Raw genomic sequence first — 25551 nt, forward strand, 5'->3', positions numbered from 1 at the left:
GCTGTGTATAATCTATGCTCTGTCGGCGGTGGAGCACCAAATGATGGGTATCGTTTATGCTCTGTCGGCGATGTAGCACCAAATGATTGGTATTGTTCATGCTCTGTCGGCGGTGGAACTCAAATGATGGGTATCATTTATGCTCTGTCGGCGATGTAGCACCAAATGATGGGTATCGTTTATGCTCTGTCGGCGGTGTAGCACCAAATGTTAGGTATCGTTTATGCTCTGTCGGCGGTGTAGCACCAAATGACGGGTATCGTTTATGCTCTGTCGGCGGTGTAGCACCAAATAATGGGTATCGTTTATGCTCATGTTTGTTTGTTTGTTTGTTTGTTTGATTTATTAACGTCCTATTAACAGCTATGGTCATGTAAGGACGGCCTCCCATGTATGCGGTGTGTTGCATGTATGTTGTGCGAGGTGAGTGTACTGGGAGACTGCGGTATGTTCGTGTTGTGTCTTCTTGTATAGTGGAACTGTTGCCCTTTTTATAGTGCTATATCACTGAAGCATGCCGCCGAAGACACCAAGCAACACACCCCACCCGGTCACATTATACTGACAACGGGCGAACCAGTCGTCCCACTCCCTGTATGCTGAACGCTAAGCAGGAGCAGAAACTACCACTTTTATAGACTTTGGTGTGTCTCGGCCAGGGGACAGAACCCAGAACCTTCCTCACAGGGGCGAACGATCAACTCAAGGCCAAAAGTGAGGCGGTGCCAAGGGAGGCATTAGGAAAGATAAAGTCAGTTAGGAAGAAGAGAAAAGATAAGATCCTAAATTTAGTCGCCTTTTACGATCATGCAATAGGGGCAGCAGGTACAATTCTAACGCCCTACCTGCAGGGCCTATGCTCTGTCGGCGGTGGAGCTCTAATGCTGGGTATAATTTATGCTCTGTCGGCGGTGGAGCACCAAATGATGGGTATCGTTTATGCTCTGTCGGCGATGTAGCACCAAATAATGGGTATCGTTTATGCTCTGTCGGCGGTGGAGCTCTAATGCTGGGTATAATTTATGCTCTGTCGGCGGTGGAGCACCAAATGATGGGAATCGTTTATACTCTGTCGGCGATGTAGCAACAAATGATGGGTATCGTTTATGCTCTGTCGGCGATGTAGCACCAAATAATGGGTATCGTTTATGCTCTGTCGGCGGTGGAGCTCTAATGATGGGTATCATTTATGCTCTGTCGGCGGTGTAGCACCAAATGATGGGTATCGTTTATGCTCTGTCTGTGGTGGAGCACCAAATGATTGGTATTGTTCATGCTCTGTCGGCGGTGGAACACCAAATGATGGGTATCATTTATGCTCTGTCGGCGATGTAGCACCAAATGATGGGTATCGTTTATGCTCTGTCGGCGGTGTAGCACCAAATAATGGGTATCGTTTATGCTCTGTCGGCGGTGTAGCACCAAATGATGGGTATCGTTTATGCTCTGTCGGCGGTGTAGCACCAAATGTTAGGTATCGTTTATGCTCTGTCGGCGGTGTAGCACCAAATGACGGGTATCGTTTATGCTCTGTCGGCGGTGTAGCACCAAATAATGGGTATTGTTTATGCTCTGTCTGTGGTGGAACACCAAATGATGGGTATCGTTTATGCTCTGTCGGCGGTGGAGCTCAAATGATGGGTATCATTTATGCTCTGTCGGCGATGTAGCACCAAATAATGGGTATCGTTTATGCTCTGTCGGCGGTGTAGCACCAAATGATGGGTATCGTTTATGCTCTGTCTGTGGTGGAACACCAAATGATGGGTATCGTTTATGCTCTGTCGGCGGTGGAGCTCTAATGATGGGTATCATTTATGCTCTGTCGGCGGTGGAACACCAAATGATGGGTATCGTTTTCGTTTATGCTCTGTCTCTGGCGGAGCACCAAAAGATGGGTATCCTTTATGCTCTGTCGGCGATGGAGTCACAAATGATGGATTTCGTTTATGCTCTGTCGGCGGTGGAGCTCAAATGATGGGTATCATTTATGCTCTGTCGGCGATGTAGCACCAAATGATGGGAATCGTTTATGCTCTGTCGGCGGTGTAGCACCAAATGATGGGTATCGTTTATGCTCTGTGGGCGTTGGAGCTCAAATGATGGGTATCATTTATGCTCTGTCGGCGATGTAGCACCAAATGATGGGAATCGTTTATGCTCTGTCGGCGGTGTAGCACCAAATGATGGGTATCGTTTATGCTCTGTGGGCGTTGGAGCACCAAATGATGCGTATTGTTTATGTTCTGTCTGTGACGGAGCACCAAATGATGGGCATCATTTATACTCTGTCGGCGGTGGAACACCAAATGATGGGTATCGGTTATGCTCTGTCGGCGGTGGAGCACTAAATGATGGGTATCGTTTATGCTCTGTCGGCGGTGGAGTAACAAATGATGGGTATCGTTTATGCTCTGTCGGCGGTGGAGCACCAATTAATGGGTATCGTTTATGATCTGTCGGCGGTGGAGCACCAAATGATGGGTATCGTTTATGCTTTGTCCGCGGTGGATCATCTTTAAAATAATGGCGTTAGAAATGTACCAACTAATAATGTAAAAAAAAGGCGACTAAATTTCGTATCCTCTTTTTACCCGTCTCACTAACAATGTTTCCCTTGTCACCACCTCACTTTAAGCCAAGAGTTGAGCACTCGCCCTCGTTAGGAATGTTCTAGGATTTGCCCCCAGGCTGTGACACAGTCTATAAAAGTGGCAGTTTCTTGTTTGTTTATTTGATTGATTGGTTATTAACAGCCAATGTCATGTAAGGGCGACCTCTTATGTATGCGATGAGTAGTGTATGAAGAGCGTGGTACGTGTCTTGGGAGACTGCGGTATATTCATGTTATGTCTTCATGTATAGTGGAACTCTTGCCCTTTTTATAGTGTTATATCACTGAAGTATGCATATGCCGCCCAAGACACCAAGCAACACATCCAACCCGGTCACATTATACCAAACACGGGCGAGCCAGTTGTCCCACTCCCTTACTGCTGAGTGCTAACCGAGAGCAGAAATCACACACTTTTATAGACTTTCATTTCAGAATATTTTATAGACTTTGTTTTATCAAGACCAAGGGGAAGAACCCAGAGCCTATCTCACAGGGGCGAGCCCAAAAATGAGACGGTGTTAAGGGAAACGTGAGGAAGCAGACAGTTAATTAGGAAGAAGAGAAAAGACAATATCATTAATTTAGTCGCCTTTTACGATCATGCAATAGAGGCAGCAGGTACAATTCTAATTTTCAGCACAAAAGCAGCGATACATAGCCCACAGTCTTCACGTATAACTGAGTGACAACAGTATGGCGGTTTCAAGGAAGACATTAAGAGGAGAGTCGGTTAGGAAGGTGAGGAGATATAATGTCCTAAATTCAGTCGCCTTCTAAATCATGCAATAGGGGTTGCAGATACAATTCTAATTCAGGGCCCAGTGGGACAACTGTTTTGCCTGCTGTCAGTACAATGTGACCTTTTAGGATATGCTGTTCGCTGTCTTTGGTGTCATGTTTCAGTGACAGACAACTATAAATAGGGTACATTTTGTTATTACAAAGAGACATATCACGGATATACCGGAGCCTCCCAATACATATGGACATTGATGCACACAAAACATTTACTTATTACATCAGTATACTAAAAAATTGAGAAACTTATAGGAAACATCATATCGGTACATTCAAAGGAAATGTTTAAATATGTGAATAATTCAGATACGTATTTGGGTAATTATTCGTCCTCCTAGGAATAGTTAGATATGCTTAATTCTAATTCATGAGACGAGCAAAGATGATCATGAAAAAGATAGAAAGAAGTTCCCGAATGATGCCATTATGATACTCTCCCTTTTATAAGGTACTTAATTATAAAGAAAACTAATATTTCGGTACTACATACAATTTTACATGTATAACTGTAACATTCCTATAACATTTTTTCACAGTTAAAATTTTCTATTTACATCTATTGACGAACAATTTTATATACATCTATTGTCGAACATTTCTAATAATAGATTTATATATATATTTGTTTAATACAGCATGGGCTTTTATTATACAAAAAATCAAAAATGCATTAACACAAAGTTGGACATGGAAGAAAAGTTTTCTTTAATGAACGGGTAATTAGGCAACATAAAATGATTAAACCTTAAACATTGATATGGTTTTTAACCAGTGGTGGCGTCAGCATGCAGTTGCACAGTGACGTCTTACGCTGGGGCTAGATACGTGAGCAAGAGTCAGTAACGAGCTTGTGTACGTCATAAGGAGACTGCTGTCGGAAATATTAAAACTATAGTACAGTGCAGTCACCAGAAGCTCGAGTGTATTATTACGTAAAACACCAAGTGGACGCCATTTGTCATTCACAGCGTCATCAGAGTGTTTCTTACATCGTCTGTTGCATATGGTTGCCAGATAATTTCGTCATCGTTTTGAGAGAGGTGCCGTAATCGTAGCTACCGTGATGTATATGCTTACGTAGGAAATGAGGTTCACGACAGGGGTAGATGCAGGAAAATGAAATCAAATTAGAACCAAGGTGTTGCTGGATTCATGTAATATCACGTACCGATTATCATAATGTGGTAGAAGAAAACGAAATCATAATACTATCGATAAACCAAAACGAACAAAATAATGATAATGTATGTTTTCCCCATGTTTCCTTGTGTGCTATAAATAGCAGTCATAGAGCCGTCCGGATCGATAGTCACGTCCGTCGGTTCATTGATTGGTGTATACCAATGCAGAAGTATAACTGAAAATTGGATATCATGAGGGCCATCATTGCTGGGAGAATATGAATGGGGAATTCTATTTATAGCCGCCTTCCCTTAATTGGTCTTATTTACATTTATCAGAGAACGGTGCGCTTCTTTGTACATCGATTGGTTACAGCAGCACAGCGGCCCAGCAGTGTATGGTGTAATCCGAAGGGACATGAGTTTCTTAGGACCGTTTACGTCTTTGTTGGCATCTACAGCGGAGTGAGGGGAGGGTGGTGTTCTATTTATATTCACAACCATTTATAGGGGAGGGCGGTGTTCTGTTTATATTCACAACCATTTACAGGGGATTGTGGTGTTCTATTTATATCAACAACCATTTATAGGCGAGGGTGATGTTCTATTGATAAACACAACCATTTATAGGGAAGGGTGGTGGTCTATATATATCCACAACCATTTATAGGCGAGGGTGGTGTTCTATTGATAAACACAGCCATTTATAAGGAAGGGTGGTGGTCTATTTATGTCCACAACCATTTACAGAGAATGATGTTATATTTATATCCACAACAATTTATAGGGGAGGGTGGTGTTCTATTTATATCCACAGCCATCTACAAGGGAGGGTAGTGTTCTATTTATATCCACAGTCATCTAGAGGGGAGGGTGGTGTTCTATTTATATCCACAGTCATCTACAAGGGAGGGTAGTGTTCTATTTATATCCACAGTCATCTACAAGGGAGGGTAGTGTTCTATTTATATCCACAGTCATCTAGAGGGGAGGGTGGTGTTCTATTTATATCCACAGTCATCTACAAGGGAGGGTAGTGTTCTATTTATATCCACAGTCATCTACAAGGGAGGGTAGTGTTCTATTTATATAGTCATCTAGAGGGGAGGGTGGTGTTCTATTTATATCCACAGTCATCTACAAGGGAGGGTAGTGTTCTATTTATATCCACAGTCATCTACAAGGGAGGGTAGTGTTCTATTTATATCCACAGTCATCTACAAGGGAGGGTGGTGTTCTATTTATATCCACAGTCATCTACAAGGGAGGGTAGTGTTCTATTTATATCCACAGCCATCTACAAGGGAGGGTAGTGTTATATTTATATCCACAGTCATCTAGAAGGGAGGGTGGTGTTCTATTTATATCCACAGTCATCTAGAAGGGAGGGTGGTGTTCTATTTATATCCACAGTCATCTACAAGGGAGGGTAGTGTTCTATTTATATCCACCGCCACAGCCGCCATCTTGAAAACACATTTTGAACTTCTTCTCAAGTTCTACCGGTGCGATTTGGCTGAAACTTGCATGAAATGATCCTGACATGGTCCCGACAAAGTGTTCTTATTTTTCGGGTCGATCCGAAATTCAAGATAGCCGCCACAGCCGCCATCTTGAAAACACATTTTGAACTTCTTCTCAAGTTCTTCCAGTGCGATTTGGCTGAAACTTGCATGAAATGATCCTGACATGGTCCCGACAAAGTGTTGTTATTTTTGGGTCGATCCAAAATCCAAGATGGCCGCCACAGCCGCCATCTTGAAAACATATTTTGAACTTCTTCTCAAGTTCTACCGGTGCGACTTGACTGAAACTTGCATGAAATGATCCTGACATGGTCCCGACAAAGTGGTTGGTTTTTTTTTTGGGTCGATCCGAAATTCAAGATTGCCATTACAGCCGCCATCTTGAAAACACATATTGAACTTCTTTATAAGTTCTACCGGTGCGATTTGGCTGAAACTTCCATGAAATGATCCTGACATGGTCCCGACAAAGTATTGTTACATCTCTGGTTGATCCCAAATCGAAGATGGCTACCATGACACTATATCTAATTAATTTCCTACATGTTAAGGCCCTTGGGCCTCTTGTTTGAAATAAAATTTGTTGAAAGAAATTGAAAATGATCCTGACATGGTCCTGGCAAAGTGACACCATATAATTAATTTTACCATTGCCAAGGTAGTCAGATGACCGTTAAGGCCCTTTGGGCCTCTTGTATTTTCTCCAGTTATCGTGTTCTTTAGGCCCAATAATAAGTTTTAATGCGAAGGCAATAACTCCGTAAAATACCGTTGTTCAATGTTAATCTACAAACAAAGTTTCATTAAGCTCGGTGCATATTTACTCAAATTGTCGCGTTCACAAGGTCCAGTAATAGTTATTGGTGCAAAGGGCAATAACTCCTTGAATTACCGTCGATCACGCTAATTTCAAATTCGTGCGAGACCTTTCCTATGTTAATCTACGAATCAAGTTTTATTAAGCTCGGTTTATATTTACTCAAGTTATCGTTTTCACAAGGTCCAATAATAATCATTAGTGCAAAGGGAAATGACTCCATAAAATACTGTCGAATCAAGCTGATTTCCAAATTCGTCCGAGATCTCTCCAACGTTAGTCTAGAAAGTTTCATTAAGCTCGGTTTATATTTACTTAAGTTATCGCGTTCACAAGGAAATGTTAACGAACGTCGTACGACGCACGACGACGGACAAAAGACTATCGCAATAGGTCACCATGACCTATGGTTAGGTGACCTAATAAACCAGGTGAGCGAGACGGACCCTAAGGACTTTCTTCTTATTTATCTTTATCGACTGATGCAATGCATGTCTGGTCAATCTTATACATGTAATTAACGTTTCAAAATTCAAAACTTGATCGATGAACGTGCTGACGTGCGTGCTGACGCAAAAGATAAACTATTCAACACCAATATGCTATCAATGTCTTATTTTTTTAGACTTTAACTGAGGTAAATAAAAATGTTGACGTATAGCACTTGTTAACGTATCAAATAGAAAGCGTAATGTTTATATAATATGCTGGTTGTAAGAAGAGATATCTGTTTGTCTGGAATCGATTCTATAATGTTCTATGATAGCTGCAAATACAATGGTTTTCATTTTTAGATTTTTGGGCACTTTCTCAACACAAGGTATGTTATGTACTTCCAATGACTTGAGAAGGACATGCTTGAAACTACTATATGTACAAACGTTTGAAACGATTTTAATGTGGATTATTTTAATCATAGAAGAAAAAGGTAATTCTATATTTTGGGAAACGCCATATGACTTTTGGGATTATTTGCTATATATTATCTTGAAGGTTAAAAACACCTGCCTGTTCATAGGACGTAAGACTATACAAACATAAAAAGAAACCAAGTAAGTCAACAACATTGTCTATGCGCAATGATACTTGTGCGAATATTTAGTTATTCACTTCTGTATTGCAAAGCACTTTTATTTATAAAAAGGCATTCTATTTTTGTGAAACCGCTATAATAAAAACATGCAAATATCTAAATTTGGAAGGACAAACATCACATATGGCGTAGTAAATGGAAACCTGACATTTAGCTGTACATTTTAATGATCCTGTGGTGATTCTAATCTGTAAACAACTAAGGGAAGTTTTAAACCATCATGCATTTGACGATTGTACGTTGTTGCCGAAGAGATCGTTTGTGGTAAGGCACCCCCTGGAGAATAACCATATCCAACAGTTTATGCCACCTGATCCCATTCACAAAGGTTCGTCAGTAGAGCTGAATGACACACACAACAATATTAAAATCAGAAGGCTTTCAATCCTGGACTTGATCAATGCCTATACGTATTCTATCAATACCTGCATTTTAACATTTCTAGATCTCTGGCTAACATACCCAAGATCGACAACAGGATCCCCTAAAGCTAAAACTGCTAAACAATATCTTTTCGGTCACATGTATATTACATGTAAATGCAACAACCAACATTTGGATACGAAAAGGAGAAATTGAACAGTTTATTTCGATTATCATAAGAAAAATGGTCGAAGACCCATGGCTGATCACACTACGCTACGCTACACTTATCACTAGTGTAGCGTAGCCAAGTGCGATCAACCATGGGTCTCCGAGTCCGACGATGCTTGATATCCTGAAAATCACATCTCTTGAAGAGTATTCTTTTATTAATCTTTTATGAACCAAAAGCCCTTAGACTTATAGGTACAAAACATGTATACATATGTATAATTACATTTGTAGATATATTTACAATGTAGTTAGACAGTGGAGAATGACATAAAATACAAAATTCGCTATACAATAAAATGTAAACGTAATATCAACTTTACTTATATTTTCGATCATCGTCTCTTAAAAGCTAAATACAAGTATTTCCCTAAATTTGATAACTCCCTGACATTTTCTATACTAAGCAATTGTATCAGTTTAAATATCGATGGTTTCCTGTAATAATATTGTTTAATTAATCGGCGCCTAAGATCAATATAAAATGGATAAATCAAAACAAAGTGAAACTCATCTTCTATATCCCTTAAATTACATTTGTTACAAATGACCCATGGAAGAACTAAGACTGCGGCACTGTTGCTTCATACTGAAAACCAAGCAATATCAGCGCTAAATGATATGTCTATGGCTATGTAGTATTGATAAGCAACACATGGTTATCAAAGATTTCGTGAGGGATAATAAAATCTACAAGACTCTCTCACTTTTGACCTTTATTTTAGAGTAATCATGTACAGAAAATGTCACCGACCCCTTACCGAGACAGCCTACAAAAGTTACTAACACTGGTTGGCGCCCAATTGATTAAACTGAATTGCCACTTGGTACTTGTCACGTCGAGCTGTGCTGTGAGATAATATTGTACAGTTGTGATACTTTCTGACTATCAGAGAGACATATACTGCTCAATCTGTTATAATGGACTAAACAGAGAGTGGTTGTGTAATCAGTTACCCAATAATTACTTTGTATTGCCTCGTAATGATATACATCTAGCTCAGCATCTATTAGTTACTTGTAGAGACAACCTTTCTAGAATAATACCAATTGCTTATAGAATGTAAATTACTGCTTAATAGTAACAAAACATATTTGTACAGTAACAACCCATATCAATCAATTGCATTAAAACATATGATATAAGGTGTTTAGGAGACCCTAACAAACCATATGAATTATGTCCATTAAAAACAAAAGAATTTGAGAAGTTTAGCAGACTGCAACAAAATAACTAAAAATACCTGCATGTTCATTAAAAATATCATTTCTTATACTAGCGATATATGTTATAAATAACTGACGGCCATATAAGGTATCAATATAATTGGAAACACAAGATCACTAAAATTTATTAACTGATTTCATGTTTCTTTCTCGTGGTTATAAACCCTAATAAGCACACAATAAGCACATCTGAGCTTTCTATTCATATCCTTCCTCGGTATCATTTAATATAAACACGCTTAAGACCAATATGATTTATTTCGCAATTAAGTCCTTACTTCCAATTATCTGTAGAAATCACAATTTCATAGCCTTTCTATATTAAGAATTCCATATTACTAGTTCAAGTAACGATTAGAAACCTTACTGATTTACACTGCCTTTGTCTCCTGAAATCTGTGTTTTTGTGATAACCAGTTTATAAAAGTTACATAAAAGCTATACCTCTACTAATGGTACCAATGTCATGGATATCAGATTTTTTATTAACTTATTAATTTTTTTTCCTCTCGTTACATTGCTAAAACACAAATAGAATATTAAAATAACTATCTCAGGAATAGATAGCAAGTCATTAAAGCTTGTTAAAATGAATTTTGTAGACGTTAAAGTGAATAGTCGGGCAAAGAAAACCTGTCTAAATGCGTTCATTGGCCTTCCAAAAGTTCTCACATATTAATACGACGGTCAAGTTCTGCTTAGTTTCCCAGTTCTGAACATTAAAGTAAAGAAAAGTTGAAAGTATTGAAAGCGAGGCTGCGTGGAAATGTAACCACGGACATAGTGAGCCGGGAGGACGTTTTAGAATTTCCATACTTTAAATTAATTTCTTCGCACGCAGACAGATTTTGACGAGAGATTTTTGGATACATTCACACCATTTTTACCGACTTTAGCCATCCTTGCCCGACTGTTCACTTTAAAGATTCGGATTGCTATTGCCTTATAAAAAGATAATGTCAGAGATTTTTATATCTGATGTGCAATGATAAAATTATATCTATGACCATAAATTTATGACTCAAGGACAGCGCTTAAAATTGATATTTCCACAAGACAAAAGCTATGGAACAATTCAATAGATACGTAACATGTGGTTACCAATATACCAGAACATATTCGAAACCGATGCATACTTTTCCCAGGGTTTCTTAATGAAACGTAAATGTATCTTAATACAAAACATGTCACCTTAAAATGACGAGAACAATTATAAATTGTCCGAAAGACAACTGCTCAAAATTAAAATAAGAAACATACGCAATCATTCAATTTGTCTTTCTCGTCCGTTGATGACAACAATGTGTTCTAAATTCGTAATTTACAAAGTCAAAATACTTAGGCAGTTGTCACTATCATGAGTACGGGTGAAAAGTTGGGTGTATTTGGCGGCAAGGACAAGACGACACAACACGAATATACTGCAGCCTACTAAAACATACAGACATTCACAAAACGTACAAATTTTACACATAGATTACCATAGCACATTAATATGATAAACCAAACCTCTCCAAACCAGCTTTCAAATCATGATTTCCCAATTATCGAGTTGTGCATCTATGATGAAAATACCTCTTAACGATGGTTAATATTGATATTAGAACAATAGAAAGAAGCAAACTTACATAGTCACTAGTAATTCCACTTTTACAGTAACCATAAATGTAGTTGAGTGTATTGAACTTCGTTAAAATAAAAAAAGTAATGGTTAATGATATTATAAAATACCCATACACATAAAATACTTTTCTCCACAAAGATATGCGACTTTTATAAAAGATAAGAGAATATCGACCAGATGTTTGAGAAGTGTAAGCGCTTCTGTTTTCCCAACAAATCAGACTCGATAAATCCAGCCTTCTAATCTAATCCAGCGGTATTTCGGATTTGTGCTGACGTTCTATCCTCTGTTTATGTAAGCCTTGAACCCAAAGCCTTTATAAAAAAGACAATACCAAATCAAAATAATTTTGACTAAGTCAGCGCATGTTCCGGTTTGTTGCGTCTACTCATACATATAAAATTCGTTGAAATATCATACATTGAAGAATTATGTAATTAATGTCCGTTGATGAGGAGTATATAATAAGTCCGTTTTGTGTTTTTGCGGTTTCTATAAACTCTGTAAAAAAGTACTGCAACGAAATATATGAACCCTATTTTTGGAGGACCTAATGGATGAATTATGGCGTCAGATGAACGTCTTTCCAACACAAATAAACGACCTGAAAAGGCTATAGAACACATTCTAGGATTCTAAGTGACCGTCAATATGTGTAGGTTAGTGAGTGAGTAAAACTTTTATGTTCACGGAGATTGGTGTTTAGATGCTAAATTGATATATATTTAGTTCTGTTTAACTTCATACAATAAGACTGTTATCAAATCAAAATTAATTTGATTACATGTAATAGTCAGCGCTTAGGATGTTGTTGATATTCTTTTGACCACAAATTCATATTGCTGCATGTTCACGTGTTTGCTCACGTGTTTGCAATGAATAGAGCATACTTGATTTGTAAGCTGTCATTACAGGGACAATTTAAGTTTTCTTAAATAAATTCGTATTACACATTGAAGGCAATGAAAATAAAGTAGAGATCACAAGTATTTGAATGCATAGAACTAAATGAACTCAATGAGTTTGAAGACATTGAATTAGCAGGCCGTCTATCCCACCATACTGTTTTATGAAAATACACGTAATTTTTATTTATTTTTAACTCTTTGCACTAAAATGTAATAACGTTTAACATCTTGTGAACAAATGATCTGTATTTCCCTACAGTTTTTAATGTGCCAAAGATTTTATGCATTATGAGACATACAGGCAGTTATTATCCTGAATAGCGGCGTGATGGTTTTGAGGTTTTCGTAAAAGCAAAAACGATCTCTTAATATAATACGCGAATTACCTTTAGAGAGTTTGTCTTACGTAACATTCTCCATCATTTACTACCTCTGGGTCCTGCCTTACGCAGACAGAACACAATGCTGACGTAGCGGTTAACCATAGAGTAGTTACTCTGACTTGTTGGCTTCATGTCCCTCATGCAGATATCATAGCGACATCACAAACACTATATCTATAACAGAAATTAGAATTTGTTTTCTCAAAGAAACCTATAATGCAGCAGATAGCATGGCGATTAATAAATCGCTTTGATAGAACACAAACGATTGCACAATCAATTTTCATTCAAGCTTGACAGAAGTTGTTTACACATTGTTTGTGTTTTACGTGTGGAGCAGAGATGACACAGTTTAGACATCAGGGAGTACTTGGTGAGAAATGACGCTCGTGTGCTCAACATTACTCGTCATTTACGTAAACCCTTTGCAAAGATATTGACAGTAACTCTGCAGAAAATAACTTACGTTTCCTGTACGTGTAGGTCAAATTTTTTACAGAAAAAACATGGGTTTGTGAATCAAATTAGGCAGTGTTTAAATTTAATTTTAAATTACCATGAAAACGTGCACAATTAAGTCAACCGTTATCAATCGTTAGCAAAATATGCTTAAACGAAAATCTTCAAACTTATTTGAGAACATTTCATGAAATTTGGAGATATTCTTTTTACTTGCTCATTTCATAGAACTATAATCACAGATTTGCAGCAACAGTGACACAAATATTTGTTTCTAATCAAGTAAATAAACTTGTCATTCTGTCAACTTCCGGACCCTGATCAATGTGACTAGACGCTGATAACATGTGCAATACATTACAATGGGAACTACTATTAATAATTGGTTTATTTTAGATGACAAGTTATAATTTGAAGATAATACATGATATGTTTGGCATCATAGCCATATAGATATAATGAAGGTATACTATATTGTTTCAATATTTTGGGTGACGTTTTGAAGGCTCCGTAGTACTACAATACTGCAACATGTACAAAAGTCTTCGAAAACAAAATTTGGTAAATTGGATTTAAGGATTTAAGTAACAGAAACATGTGCTCGATGTTATCTATACAGATTGTAAATCAAGTGTAAGAAAAGGAACTGCAAATTGTAAGAATTTGTTTTTATTATTCTATGACATTTATGACAAGATATTATGCAAATTGAAGATATTATGCATTTTTGATATCCTTATTTCAAAAAAATAAGTAAAATAAAACTCTTTGATTGGTTTTAGCGAAACCGGCACTGAGAAATACGTTAATCACATGTTTACCTCTGATATCACATTTTTTGTATATGCGAAATGACGGAAATTCGTACCAGATGATACCAGCCAAAGTGATATCACCCGCAAGTTAAGAAATTTGGATTTTTGTTTTTTAAGAGTTTAGGATTTTGCCGTTCTCGCTGGTTTCCTAGTTTCTAAAGAAATATATTTTAATGTATACAGACGTCCGAAGACGTTAAGTGCTAAATACAAGTAGGAACGCTAAATACGAAGCCGATGAGTCAAAATTAAGAAATGGCATCAACTGCGCCTTGTCAACTCCCACCGTCAGTAATTAAACTTGTAATGCTTTTAAGTTTACATATATTACTTAATGATTAACATGGAAGTTTTTTTAATCTATAGAGATATAACATGAAAACCTGAGTGTAATGAAGCGATTTATGATAACATTACACTTAGATTTTTCTGTAATATCTCCATAATGTTAAAACTATTCAAATCAATCCTTATCATTCAATCTGCTATAGATGATGTCTTCAAAACTCCGAATTTGGATATACCAGCCGAAGCAACGTTACAAAAGGTGGCGCCATATTTTCCTTTCTGATTCGGTAAAGTTTATGTTTAATCCAATGAAAATGCTAGTTACAGGGAAGGAACTTTTCTGTAAAAGTTAGTACCATCTGCTTTATCAATGGTATCTCCCATCCATCTTGGTCATCTGGGTTACAATAGATTATTACTCGTAACGCAAACATAAGTAAAAATAAATGCATAATTCATATATTTAAATAATAATTAACTCGGAAAATAGCAATTTTGGAGAGAATATCAATTATCTTATTAATCGTTGACCTCCCACCCCCTACGCCTTATATGAAAGTTAAAACAGAGAAATTCAATATATATAATGATAATTAATAATAATTAGTTTTCAGTTACCCAAGTTGAATACTAAAAAAGATTAACCAAAGAATTATTGCGGTTTAAATTGTTTACAATTTCTAGCAAATGACGTAATTATCATATCAAATTTTAGCGAAAGTTGCATCCGCGTTAAAAGTTGCAGATTCATATATTTTAAAATTTTAAGTTTGAAAATTTCCATTGGTTTTTATTGACATTTAGCAATAGACAATATCACTGACGCATACCGGCGAATACACCAAACAACAACGCCCAACCCAGTCAAGTGAACATATTCACGTATACCGTATTTTTGTAAATACGGAAGACCACATGTTATCAACCTAGACAACGGTATACATACTTAGACAATAGGATATGTTGATAATTATGATATAAAGCTGTTTTCCTTACATTTAAATGTATATACATAAATAACGACACAATACTTTTACAAAATTGTTAGAAAATTATTAAAAAACAATAAAAATCGGGATAGAAAGATGTGAAAGTATGAAACTATATTATAAAAATAAAATTCGTGTAAAACTACAAGAAGAATAAAAATGCATGATCTGGATGTGAGGTACTTTTCTGATGCAATAAAATCTTAATGATTTAAGGTTTGTAAAGTAACAGAAACATGTGTTCGATGTTATCTATACAGATTGTAAATCAAGTGTAAGAAAAGGAACTGCAAATTGTAAGAATTTGTTTTTATTATTCTATGACATTTTGAAGATATTATGCAAATTGAAGATATTATGCATTTTTGATATCCTTATTTCAAAAAAATAAGTAAAATAAAACTCTTTGATTGGTTTTAGCGAAACCGGCACTGAGAAATACGTTAATCACATGTTTACCTCTGATATCACATTTTTTGTATATGCGAAATGACGGAAATTCGTACCAGATGATACCAGCCAAAGTGATATCACCCGCAAGTTAAGAAATTTGGATTTTTGTTTTTTATGAGTTTAGGATTTTGCCGTTCTCGCTGGTTTCCTAGTTTCTAAAGAAATATATTTTAATGTATACAGACGTCCGAAGACGTTAATACGAAGCTGATGAGTCAAAATTAAGAAATGGCATCAACTGCGCCTTGTCAACTCCCACCGTCAGTAATTAAACCTGTAATGCTTTTAAGTTTACATATTATATTACTTAATGATTAACATGGATGTTTTTTAATCTATAGAGATATAACATGAAAACCTGAGTGTAATGAAGCGATTTATGATAACATTACACATAGATTTTTCTGTAATATCTCCATAATGTTAAAACTATTCAAATCAATCCTTATCATTCAATCTGCTATAGATAATGTCTTCAAAATTCCGAAATTGGATTTTTTTTTTATGGAATAATTATGCTGTTATACCAGCCGAAGCAACGTTACAAAAGGTGGCACCATATTTTCCTTTCTGGTTTGGTAAGTAAATGTTTAATCCAATTAAAAATGCTAGTTACAGGGAAGGAACTTTTCTGTAAAAGTAAGTACCATCTGCTTTATCAATGGTATCTACCATCCATCTTAGTCATCTGGGTTACAATAGATTATTACTCGTAACGCTGACATAAGTAAAAATAAATGCATAATTCATATATTTAAATAATAATTAACTCGGAAAATAGCAATTTTGGAGAGAATATCAATTATCTTATAAATCGTTGACCTCCCACCCCCTACGACTTATATGAAAGTTAAAACAGAGAAATTCAATATATATTATGATAATTAACAATAATTAGTTTTCAGTTACCCATGTTGAATATCAAAAAAGATTAACCAAAGAATTATTGCGGTTTAAATGGTTTACAATTTCTAGCAAATGACGTAATTATCATATCAAATTTTAGCGAAAGTTGCATCCGCGTTAAAAGTTGCAGATTCATATATTTTAAAATTTTAAGTTTGAAAATTTCCATTGGTTTTTATTGACATTTAGCAATAGAAAATATCACTGACGCATACCGGCGAATACACCACACATAAATAACGACACAATACTTTTACAAAATTGTTAGAAAATTATTAAAAAACAATAAAAATCGGGATAGAAAGATGTGAAAGTATGAAACTATATCATAAAAATATAATTCGTGTAAAACTACAAGAAGAATAAAAATGCATGATCTGGATGTGAGGTACTTTTCTGATGCAATAAAATCTTAACCAAATCTACAATTAATATACATTTAGGTTGATGCCTGTTGCTGAATGGATCATTTAAGTATAGGTCTGTTCAGAATCTCGGCAGGTCAAACTCATTATTTTAGATTAAATTTATTATAAACAGTTACAGTATTGCATTTTAAAATGTATATTTAAAACTATAAATCGATATAATATTATGTACTATACGAAATCGCTTTAATTTTCTAATGTGCTTACTGTTCTTATTAAAACCCATTTTAAATTTCAGAAATAAAAAAAAAAAATAATAAATATGGAAAATAGTTTTATATTATTGTTCAGAAGCTATGTAATTAAAAACAATCAATATGAAAGAAAAATGTATGCCGTTTGTTCTAACAACAGGTTTGTACATGCGTTTAATGATGTTTTAAAGAAGGTGTGAAAGAAAAAACGGCGTTAACAATATTGCACGAATTTGCAGTAAATAAATAAATAAATAATAACAAAGGTGAAGTGAGAAATATAGAAAGTGATTAAACAATAATATACGAAGTACTGAGATTGTTCATGTTATTTATGACGTAACAGGATGTTTAAAATAAACAATAAAGAAACATTATTAGCTTGTTTATTTTTGAACATCAAAGAATACCCACAAATTCATGGAACATGATTAAGCTGAACACGGAGGACCAAGAAGCTAATGGGAGCCTGGGGCATTGAAGGGACGCAGAAAGATAAAGACACTACTTTCCTTGAGGAGTTTCCTAAAGGATTTCTTCAATTAATATAATTTCAAAGAGCAATGGATATTACCTATTTTGTCTTATACGGTTTGCTACTAATCGATCGGAAAAAGACATGGTTGGTTAACCGTTCATCAGAAAACATCAACTAAATACTTCACGTGACAGTGACGTCAGAAATCCATGCCATACATAGAAGGTCAGCTGTTAGTTAGTTATCAGTGAGTGGGATAGCGTGGGTGAGTCGCGCTAGGGATACAGACCAATCAAATCATGTTTTTATATATCAAGATTGATATAAAATTGAATTTATACACAACAAATACTTTTGCCATATTTTTATTAACGTTGACGTCACAGTCGATGTTGGGAAACCTTATATGTGATGTTTGTTATTAGGTTCGGTATTAAGGTGCCGGGGAATAAAGTTTATGACTTTTCAACAGGTTTGTAGACACGTCATTAAAATAGATTTTTTTATTGAAAGGACAGTACAATTTCTTAACTGAATTATTATGGGCATTTTTGAAAATCAAACTGTTCGTTCGTGTTTTCTCATCCTTCTTATAGTATTATTAATTGTTCAGTCAATAACAATTTCAGTGTAATAAAATATGAATTGTTTGATGAACAATACTGCTTCTTACAGCTGTTCCAATAAAAAGGTTTAAAACAAGATATGTTATATACCTTAAAGCAACTGTCAAAATATTTAATGGAAAAAATGCAAAATGATTACTGCATATCAAATAGGGCCAATGGCAAAAAACGAAGATAAATCATAATAATAAAAAAAACTCCTATAATTGTTTATTTTGTTACTTTGTCTTTTTTTCAGAATGTTATACTCCCATATTAAAGTAAGTACCACATTAATAAAACTATAAATCTTAAAAACATAACTATGGAACATTATGCTTCTCTATCGTTTCCATATTAACTAAGGCCATTTGACCCTTGCTGTTAGTAGGATGTGTCTAAACCAGGCATTAGTTAATTTTCTTTTCTAATCAAGGGTTAACGTGAAAAGATAATAATAAAATCTGTTAATATTAAAATTTTATTGAAGGACTCTTTTCTATGAAATCCTTACGCCATTGTATCAGCTAAGCAGTTACAGACGTCAACGACTTATTGCTATGAGGGGATAACCTTGAAGCAAATGAAAGTGCTTATTCCAATTGAAGTATTATTTGATTACCAAATCATTAATGATTCAAAATTGCAATAAATCCACGAAATAAAATGATAGGATTTTTATTCAGTTTTATTTATAATAGGAAATTTGTGCTCGTAATAAAATAAAGCTATCCCCATAAGAGTATTAACAAGTTTTAATTCTGTATGATACTTCTTTTTCTAAGCCATGTGCAGGTGTTTGTTCGTGTGTCACAGGATGGGAAAACAAATCGGTTATAATGCGATTACAGCACGGAACATATGGCTGTTCTATAACATACACAAGCTTTAAACTACACGGAATCAAGGACTGTTCGAAAGGTAAAAGATGAAGGATAAGGTAACAGACTTGGTCGATCATCGGTGACCGTGTAGCTCAATCGGTAGAGCATCCGGCTAGTATTTCTATTACAAAATTTGAGCGAGCTTGCCCACCTTTCTTTCAAGCATCGAGAGTGTGCTTAGCAGGGGATATGCAAACTTATGAGTTATGTCTTCGGGGCGAAGACGTGGAGAAAAGAGGAAATTTTCAAGCGATAGAACAGCCGGCTAGTGTTCGGGGGTTCCGGATCTGCGGTCTATTCAAATCAACAGAAGCTTGTTAGAAAGTATACAGGCATAGATTTAGCTGAAATTATAAGGAATAGTCAAAATAGCTCCACTATTCTAGTAAATGTTCTAATTGTTAAATATTTTTGTATCTATTAAAGATCGTGTTTCATAACTTAAGCATGGAAATTCTCTGGGATGTTTTGACATTGGTAGTTGTTTTTGATGGCTAAGCAATGAAAGTAAGAGTTATTTTATTCCAATACTAGTGATAACGGAGTTAAAGCGAATTAAAGTCATATGACACGAAATATGATCTCAACTTAACCCGAAGTGCAATCTACCTTCCATATTTTCGTAATTCAATAACAAATTAACACTGTCAATTTTCATTTTATCAATACATACATTACCATATATAGCAAATAAACCGCGAAAGTTGATGTTCCGGATACTTTAGTTCCGTTTTAATACTATAAGAGTAGTGGCGAAAAAAATATGTACATGCTGTCAATTTGTTGAATGAATATGTTTCACTCATTTTATCTTAATATAAAATAAGTCAATGAATCTGCTGCTTCTATGGTTTTAATGTATGTTCTTTTTATAGTTAGCTTCTCAATCATTGATTTGATAGATTACTAAGCTAGATATAAGTTCTCAATATAGGAGATTTAAAAAAGAAATCAGATCAGTTAAAACATAAAATGGAAAGGTATCGAGGGCTACGTATAACTAATAACACTATGTAATAGTACTGATAGATAAAAGTTTGATAAAACATTTTAAAATAAAGGCGAATATCATTTTGAATTCAATTTAAAAACTATTTTACAGACTGATGGATAAAAGCAAGATATCAAAGGAAGATGATTGGAAGAGTAATGATAGACGATGAGGACCATCGTGGTTGATACTGCTGTCATAATGACTGTCAGATTGAGGTCAAATTGGCATGTGATTGCTGTCCTTTAACAAGGTGTTGACGTCATTTATAATTAATCAATAAATGAAGAATACAACGTCAGTTGAATCAGAAAAGTTTCTCGATATTATGCGTTGGTAATTAATGAAATCGCATAGCTTCCCAGTCATACACCGATAAGGGATATAAAAAACACTAAAACTGACAAAAGGTTTCCATCACTGACAAAACAATGCTGTAAATATAACAAGCAAACAGGTTACTATGTACTTCTTAATATCTCTGACATTTACACCATCTCACATCTCGTTTAATGATATTAAAATCTCGTTTAATGACGTTAAACCGAGTTTTATAATTGATCTTTTATGTACCACTAACATCCGCAGCCCAGCAAATAGTGCGTACATCTATGCAGCCTATCGCCATAAAAGGAAGGCAATCCAAGGACGCTTTCCTTTTGCGATATAATGCGCGTGTGTTTTGGGAGACTGCGGTATGTTTGTGACTTTATAGTGCTATATCATTAAACCATACAACCAACGAAAATGACCTACAACCACCATCCGGTCACATTATATCAATCATGCTTGACGTTTAAGGTACTTGAAGACTTACACCATGTAAACTCAATACCTAGCCCCAACAGTAAAATTTTAGATTAGGCTGGTCCATATATTTGTACGGATAAAATCTTTATATTCTCGGAAGATTCTTGTTAAATTCGCTGCGTGTGATGAGGAGAATAAGATATTAATAAAATGACTTGGAGATAGCTATTTTTACTTATTGATTATGAGCATTTTTTCAGGAAATTTATATATCATGAATTTTATATTTTAAAATGAATCTTTAAACGGCAAAATGCTATTTACATAAATGATTTGTTTGTTTGTTGATTAAATTAATCTTTTTATCTTACAGTTTCAGTTTTAATAATATTGTTGAAATAATATCAACGCTGACCAATGCGCATTCATGATATACGCTCGAGCCTAAACTTGGCTTTTTCTATCAGATCTAGGAAGTGATCGGTTTTAGTAACAATTCCATTAATGACTGCTTTAAAAAATGTTTGTCCGTGCTGTGAAACAGAGAGAAACTACATGTTATTTGTTCGATTAAAAAAATCTAACGACATGAACAGACTCTAAAATGATATTTGTAACATTTTATTTCCAAATGAACCCTTTCCTTGCTTGTTTGTTTGATTAATTAAAGTCCTATTAACAGCTATGGTCATGTAAGGACGGCCTCCCATGTATGCGGTGTATTGATTATATGTTGTGCTAGGTGCATGTTTTGGGAGACTGCGATATATTCATGTTTTGTCTTCTTGTATAGTGGAACTGTTGCCCTTTTTTATAGTGCTATATCACTGAAACATGTCGTCGAAGACACCAAGCAGCACAACCCACCCGCTCATTCGAACTATGGCCAAATTCAACAACGAGGCTATGTCATAAAAAGAATTTGTTTTAATAATACCTTTACATCGTAGTTCGATACGTCAGATTATAATCTGTTTATATAAAATAAATTGCAACATAAAATGTGGTGTCATCTCAATGTAATTGACAGATTAAAAAATAAAATCTTTTCGTTGAGAATCTAAAGAGCTATGACGTGTTTTGGAAAACCGGCGTGGTCTGATGCCAGTCGATATCTGCCAAGTATGGCCTAGATCGATATGATAGTGGGGATATAGACATCGGGTTAGGGGCACTAGTCGTTCACTGCTGACGAAAATGGTCAAAAATAGACCACACAGACTATTTTCTTTAATCGAATATATTACTGGTTGTTCAGCACGTGGCCTGCATACGTTACTATGAGACGAGGTTAGCAGGTTTTCTGATGTCTATTAAATAGTAATACCCACGTTTTAATTCGATATAGTTGTTTATTTCATTAAAAATAATTATGCTAATTTACCACTTTCAGCATATTCATCAAACTCCTCACATTTTAGCCAACGTTTTTTCCACACAGAAATTATGGTCGAATATATAAGTAATAGTGTTGTCATCATCATGATCATATCATCATAATCATCATCATCATCATCATCATCATCATCATCATCATCATCATCATCATATTATCATCATCATCATATTATGATCATGATCATCATTATCATCATCATCATATCATCATCATCATCATCATCATCATCATCACCATCAATCTAAGACAGCGGCTTTTTTCACATTTTACTGACAATCCTTTATTTTTTCACACAAACTCTCAGTCAAAGTTATTCAGTCAAACAGACATCCTCACCTTCACTAGAAAAAGGAGGTAATAAACAGGAGAACTTATATAGTAATCTAATATAGTTAAAAAGTATAGCATATATATTTGTGTATATTTAATAGTAGTAGTAGTGATGTCGGTAATGGCGGTGTTATTCGTAGCAGCAACAGTAGTAGCAGCAGTAAGGACTACTATCACCACTACTACAAATACTACCATCACCACCATACCAAACAACTATCACAACTGTCACTACTACCACCAAAACTACTGGTGCTACTACCACCACTACTACAAATACTACCATCACCACCATACCAAACAACTATCACAACTGTCACTACTACACCAAAACTACTGGTGCTACTACCACCACTACTACAAATACTACCATCACCACCATACCAAACAACTATCACAACTGTCACTACTACCACCAAAACTACTGGTGCTACTACCACCACTACTACAAATACTACCATCACCACCATACCAAACAACTATCACAACTGTCACTACTACTACCACCAAACTACTGGTGCTACTACCACCACTACTACAAATACTACCATCACCACCATACCAAACAACTATCACAACTGTCACTACTACCATCCAAACTACTGGTGCTACTACCACCACTACTACAAATACCACCATCACCACCATACCAAACAACTATCAAAACTGTCACAACTACCACCAAAACTACTGGTGCTACTACCACCACCACCACCACCACCACGATACTACTACAGCTACAGTAGTATAAATAAAGACCTCAAACTATCGCAAAGTATGGAGACATTTATTTAACTCCGAGTCAACTGAAAATCTACAGCGAAGGCCAAGAATCGAGATAGCATATTCACATGTAAAATTTTCATTAAAAAAACTGACCATTAAGGCATTATTCAGAAAAAATGATGAATCGAAATTTATAATCATGTAAGTTATCATTTACATACACTTTAGTCTCAAGATCAAGCGACTAAATATAAATGCACCTGTAGATAAATGTAAACAAGAAATAAATGATTTTAGACAAAGACGTATAAAAATCCATTGCAAAATTTAAATTCAAATTCCTAGTTGAACGGGACTTTTGTAACTTAACGGTGATAAAAACATTATAAAAAATGCATTAGTAGACACTATTCGTATCGAAAGGATAGACTCCAAATCTGAATCATATCAGCGTTCTCGAAAGTAAAATTCAACTAATATGGAAATGTTACAGTTATGTGCAGCAATGAATACATGTAAGGATATATACACATTTATAGACATACGTTTACTCTAAAATTGACATTAAAAGAAAAGTAGTGTCAATGCATTTAAATCGAAATGCAATCGTTCATGTGTTCTAAGATGACAGAAAATTTGTAAAACAAATAAAAAGCTTACTTAGAGCTTGATATGAAGCATTCGCTGAAATCACAAAATACGTTGTACTTCTTTCAAAACAATGCAGATGGTTTTAAAGTTTTAAAGGCATGATACTGTTTGCTGTTATAAAAAAATATTTCTTAATCATTGAATGTTTCTGTGAAACGTAAACATTTTGATAATTTCCATGTACTTGTAAATACAGTTAACTGATTAAAACGCAAAATAGACGAAATATGTTTGCGTATTAAATGTATACAGACTAAACAAATGAATGAGTTAATAGATTGTTAACTTTATCGGTATTAAATTTTATCTATCGAAAGATATAAAGTCAACTTGGCAATGTTATAACAGTTGGAGACGAGACGATTTATTTGAAAATAGTGTTTTCCTTTTTTCGAAATGAAAGTAAATGTTATATTTGCTAATCATTAAATGATAAAAAAAATGTAGAAAAGTAATGAGAGTCGCACTTTATCTTGTTGAATGCACGAAAGCTGCAATTTGATGGCAATAAATGTTGAATAAAATTTATTTTAAAGAATGAAAATTATTTTTGATAAAGATTGCTTTCCAAATGATTTATTAATAAAGATTGCAAAAATAATTAATCCTCTTTGCATCCTATAAAAATTACTGCCAAGACATGTAGAAGTTATCTGTGGAAAATTAAAAAAAAAAATATTTTTCCTCAAAAAGTGCAAGAAAGTTGGAAAAATTTCCTACCTTCCACCGGTGCAGGTCCCTCAGCCATATCGAACACGGTATAGTGAAACCGGCAACAGGTAAAAGTCCTAACACCAACAGGTGCGTCCAAGATTAGGTGAAGTCACAGGTAGGATGCAGGTAAGGAGGGGAAGGAAAGTCTGGATAGGATAGCTGGAGCGATCCTCACCACTTATATCTACTCAACTAACTGTCTGTCGGCAACTCTAGATGAGTCTTAATAAGGACTGAATACGAACTAAGAGTTTAATGAATTTTGTTGTGAAAATTTAGTTATGCGATTCTAGAAGTTAATCGTCTTACCTTTCGCCCCGTTGACGCAGGATATTCATCATTCCTCCGACGATATCACACACTGGCCAATATAATCATCACATTGTGTTCGTCATCTGTCGTCATGTCGATACGGAGTTGTGACGTCACTTGGATACGGTGAAGCCATAAAGATTCTGCTATTGGCACAGCACAAACGTCTGTGGTAAAGCGTCAGAGCATTGGTGGGGAGCGCGGGAGAGGCGTCGTACCATCTGTCACTCGCTGATGACCCCTGATGGCGCATGCTACACAACTCCGGCGTAGAGAGACTGGTGTCCCTGTTAAACATTTATCACAACTGAAGAAATACAAAATGCTGATATAGAAAGAGAAGGTCGATCCTTATGTACGGTTACAACTTTTAACCACTGCTTGCACGATGTGTCCAGTCATACATAGCAGACGCTAAACCAAGGCTTTCTCGATTCATTCACAAAAGAATCCGCTTGCTATACCGTTGCT

General features: G+C 35.4%; 1 protein-coding gene across 4 annotated transcripts in view; it reads right to left on the bottom strand.

Moving 5' to 3' along the window:
• The window catches only part of LOC138314642 (insulin-like growth factor 2 mRNA-binding protein 2), a 58667-nt gene extending 33850 nt beyond the window's left edge, over positions 1 to 24817 (bottom strand). For all 4 annotated transcript variants that reach the window (XM_069255082.1, XM_069255080.1, XM_069255081.1 and 1 more), the window contains exon 1: positions 24775 to 24817. In XM_069255082.1, the coding sequence (XP_069111183.1) occupies positions 24775 to 24802 (28 nt within the window). In that variant the 5' untranslated portion in view covers positions 24803 to 24817. The remainder of the gene's footprint in view (positions 1 to 24774) is intronic.
• Between the last annotated feature and the right edge of the window lie 734 nt (positions 24818 to 25551).

Source organism: Argopecten irradians, chromosome 2, assembly GCF_041381155.1.
Source record: "Argopecten irradians isolate NY chromosome 2, Ai_NY, whole genome shotgun sequence".
NCBI lineage: Eukaryota > Metazoa > Mollusca > Bivalvia > Pectinida > Pectinidae > Argopecten > Argopecten irradians.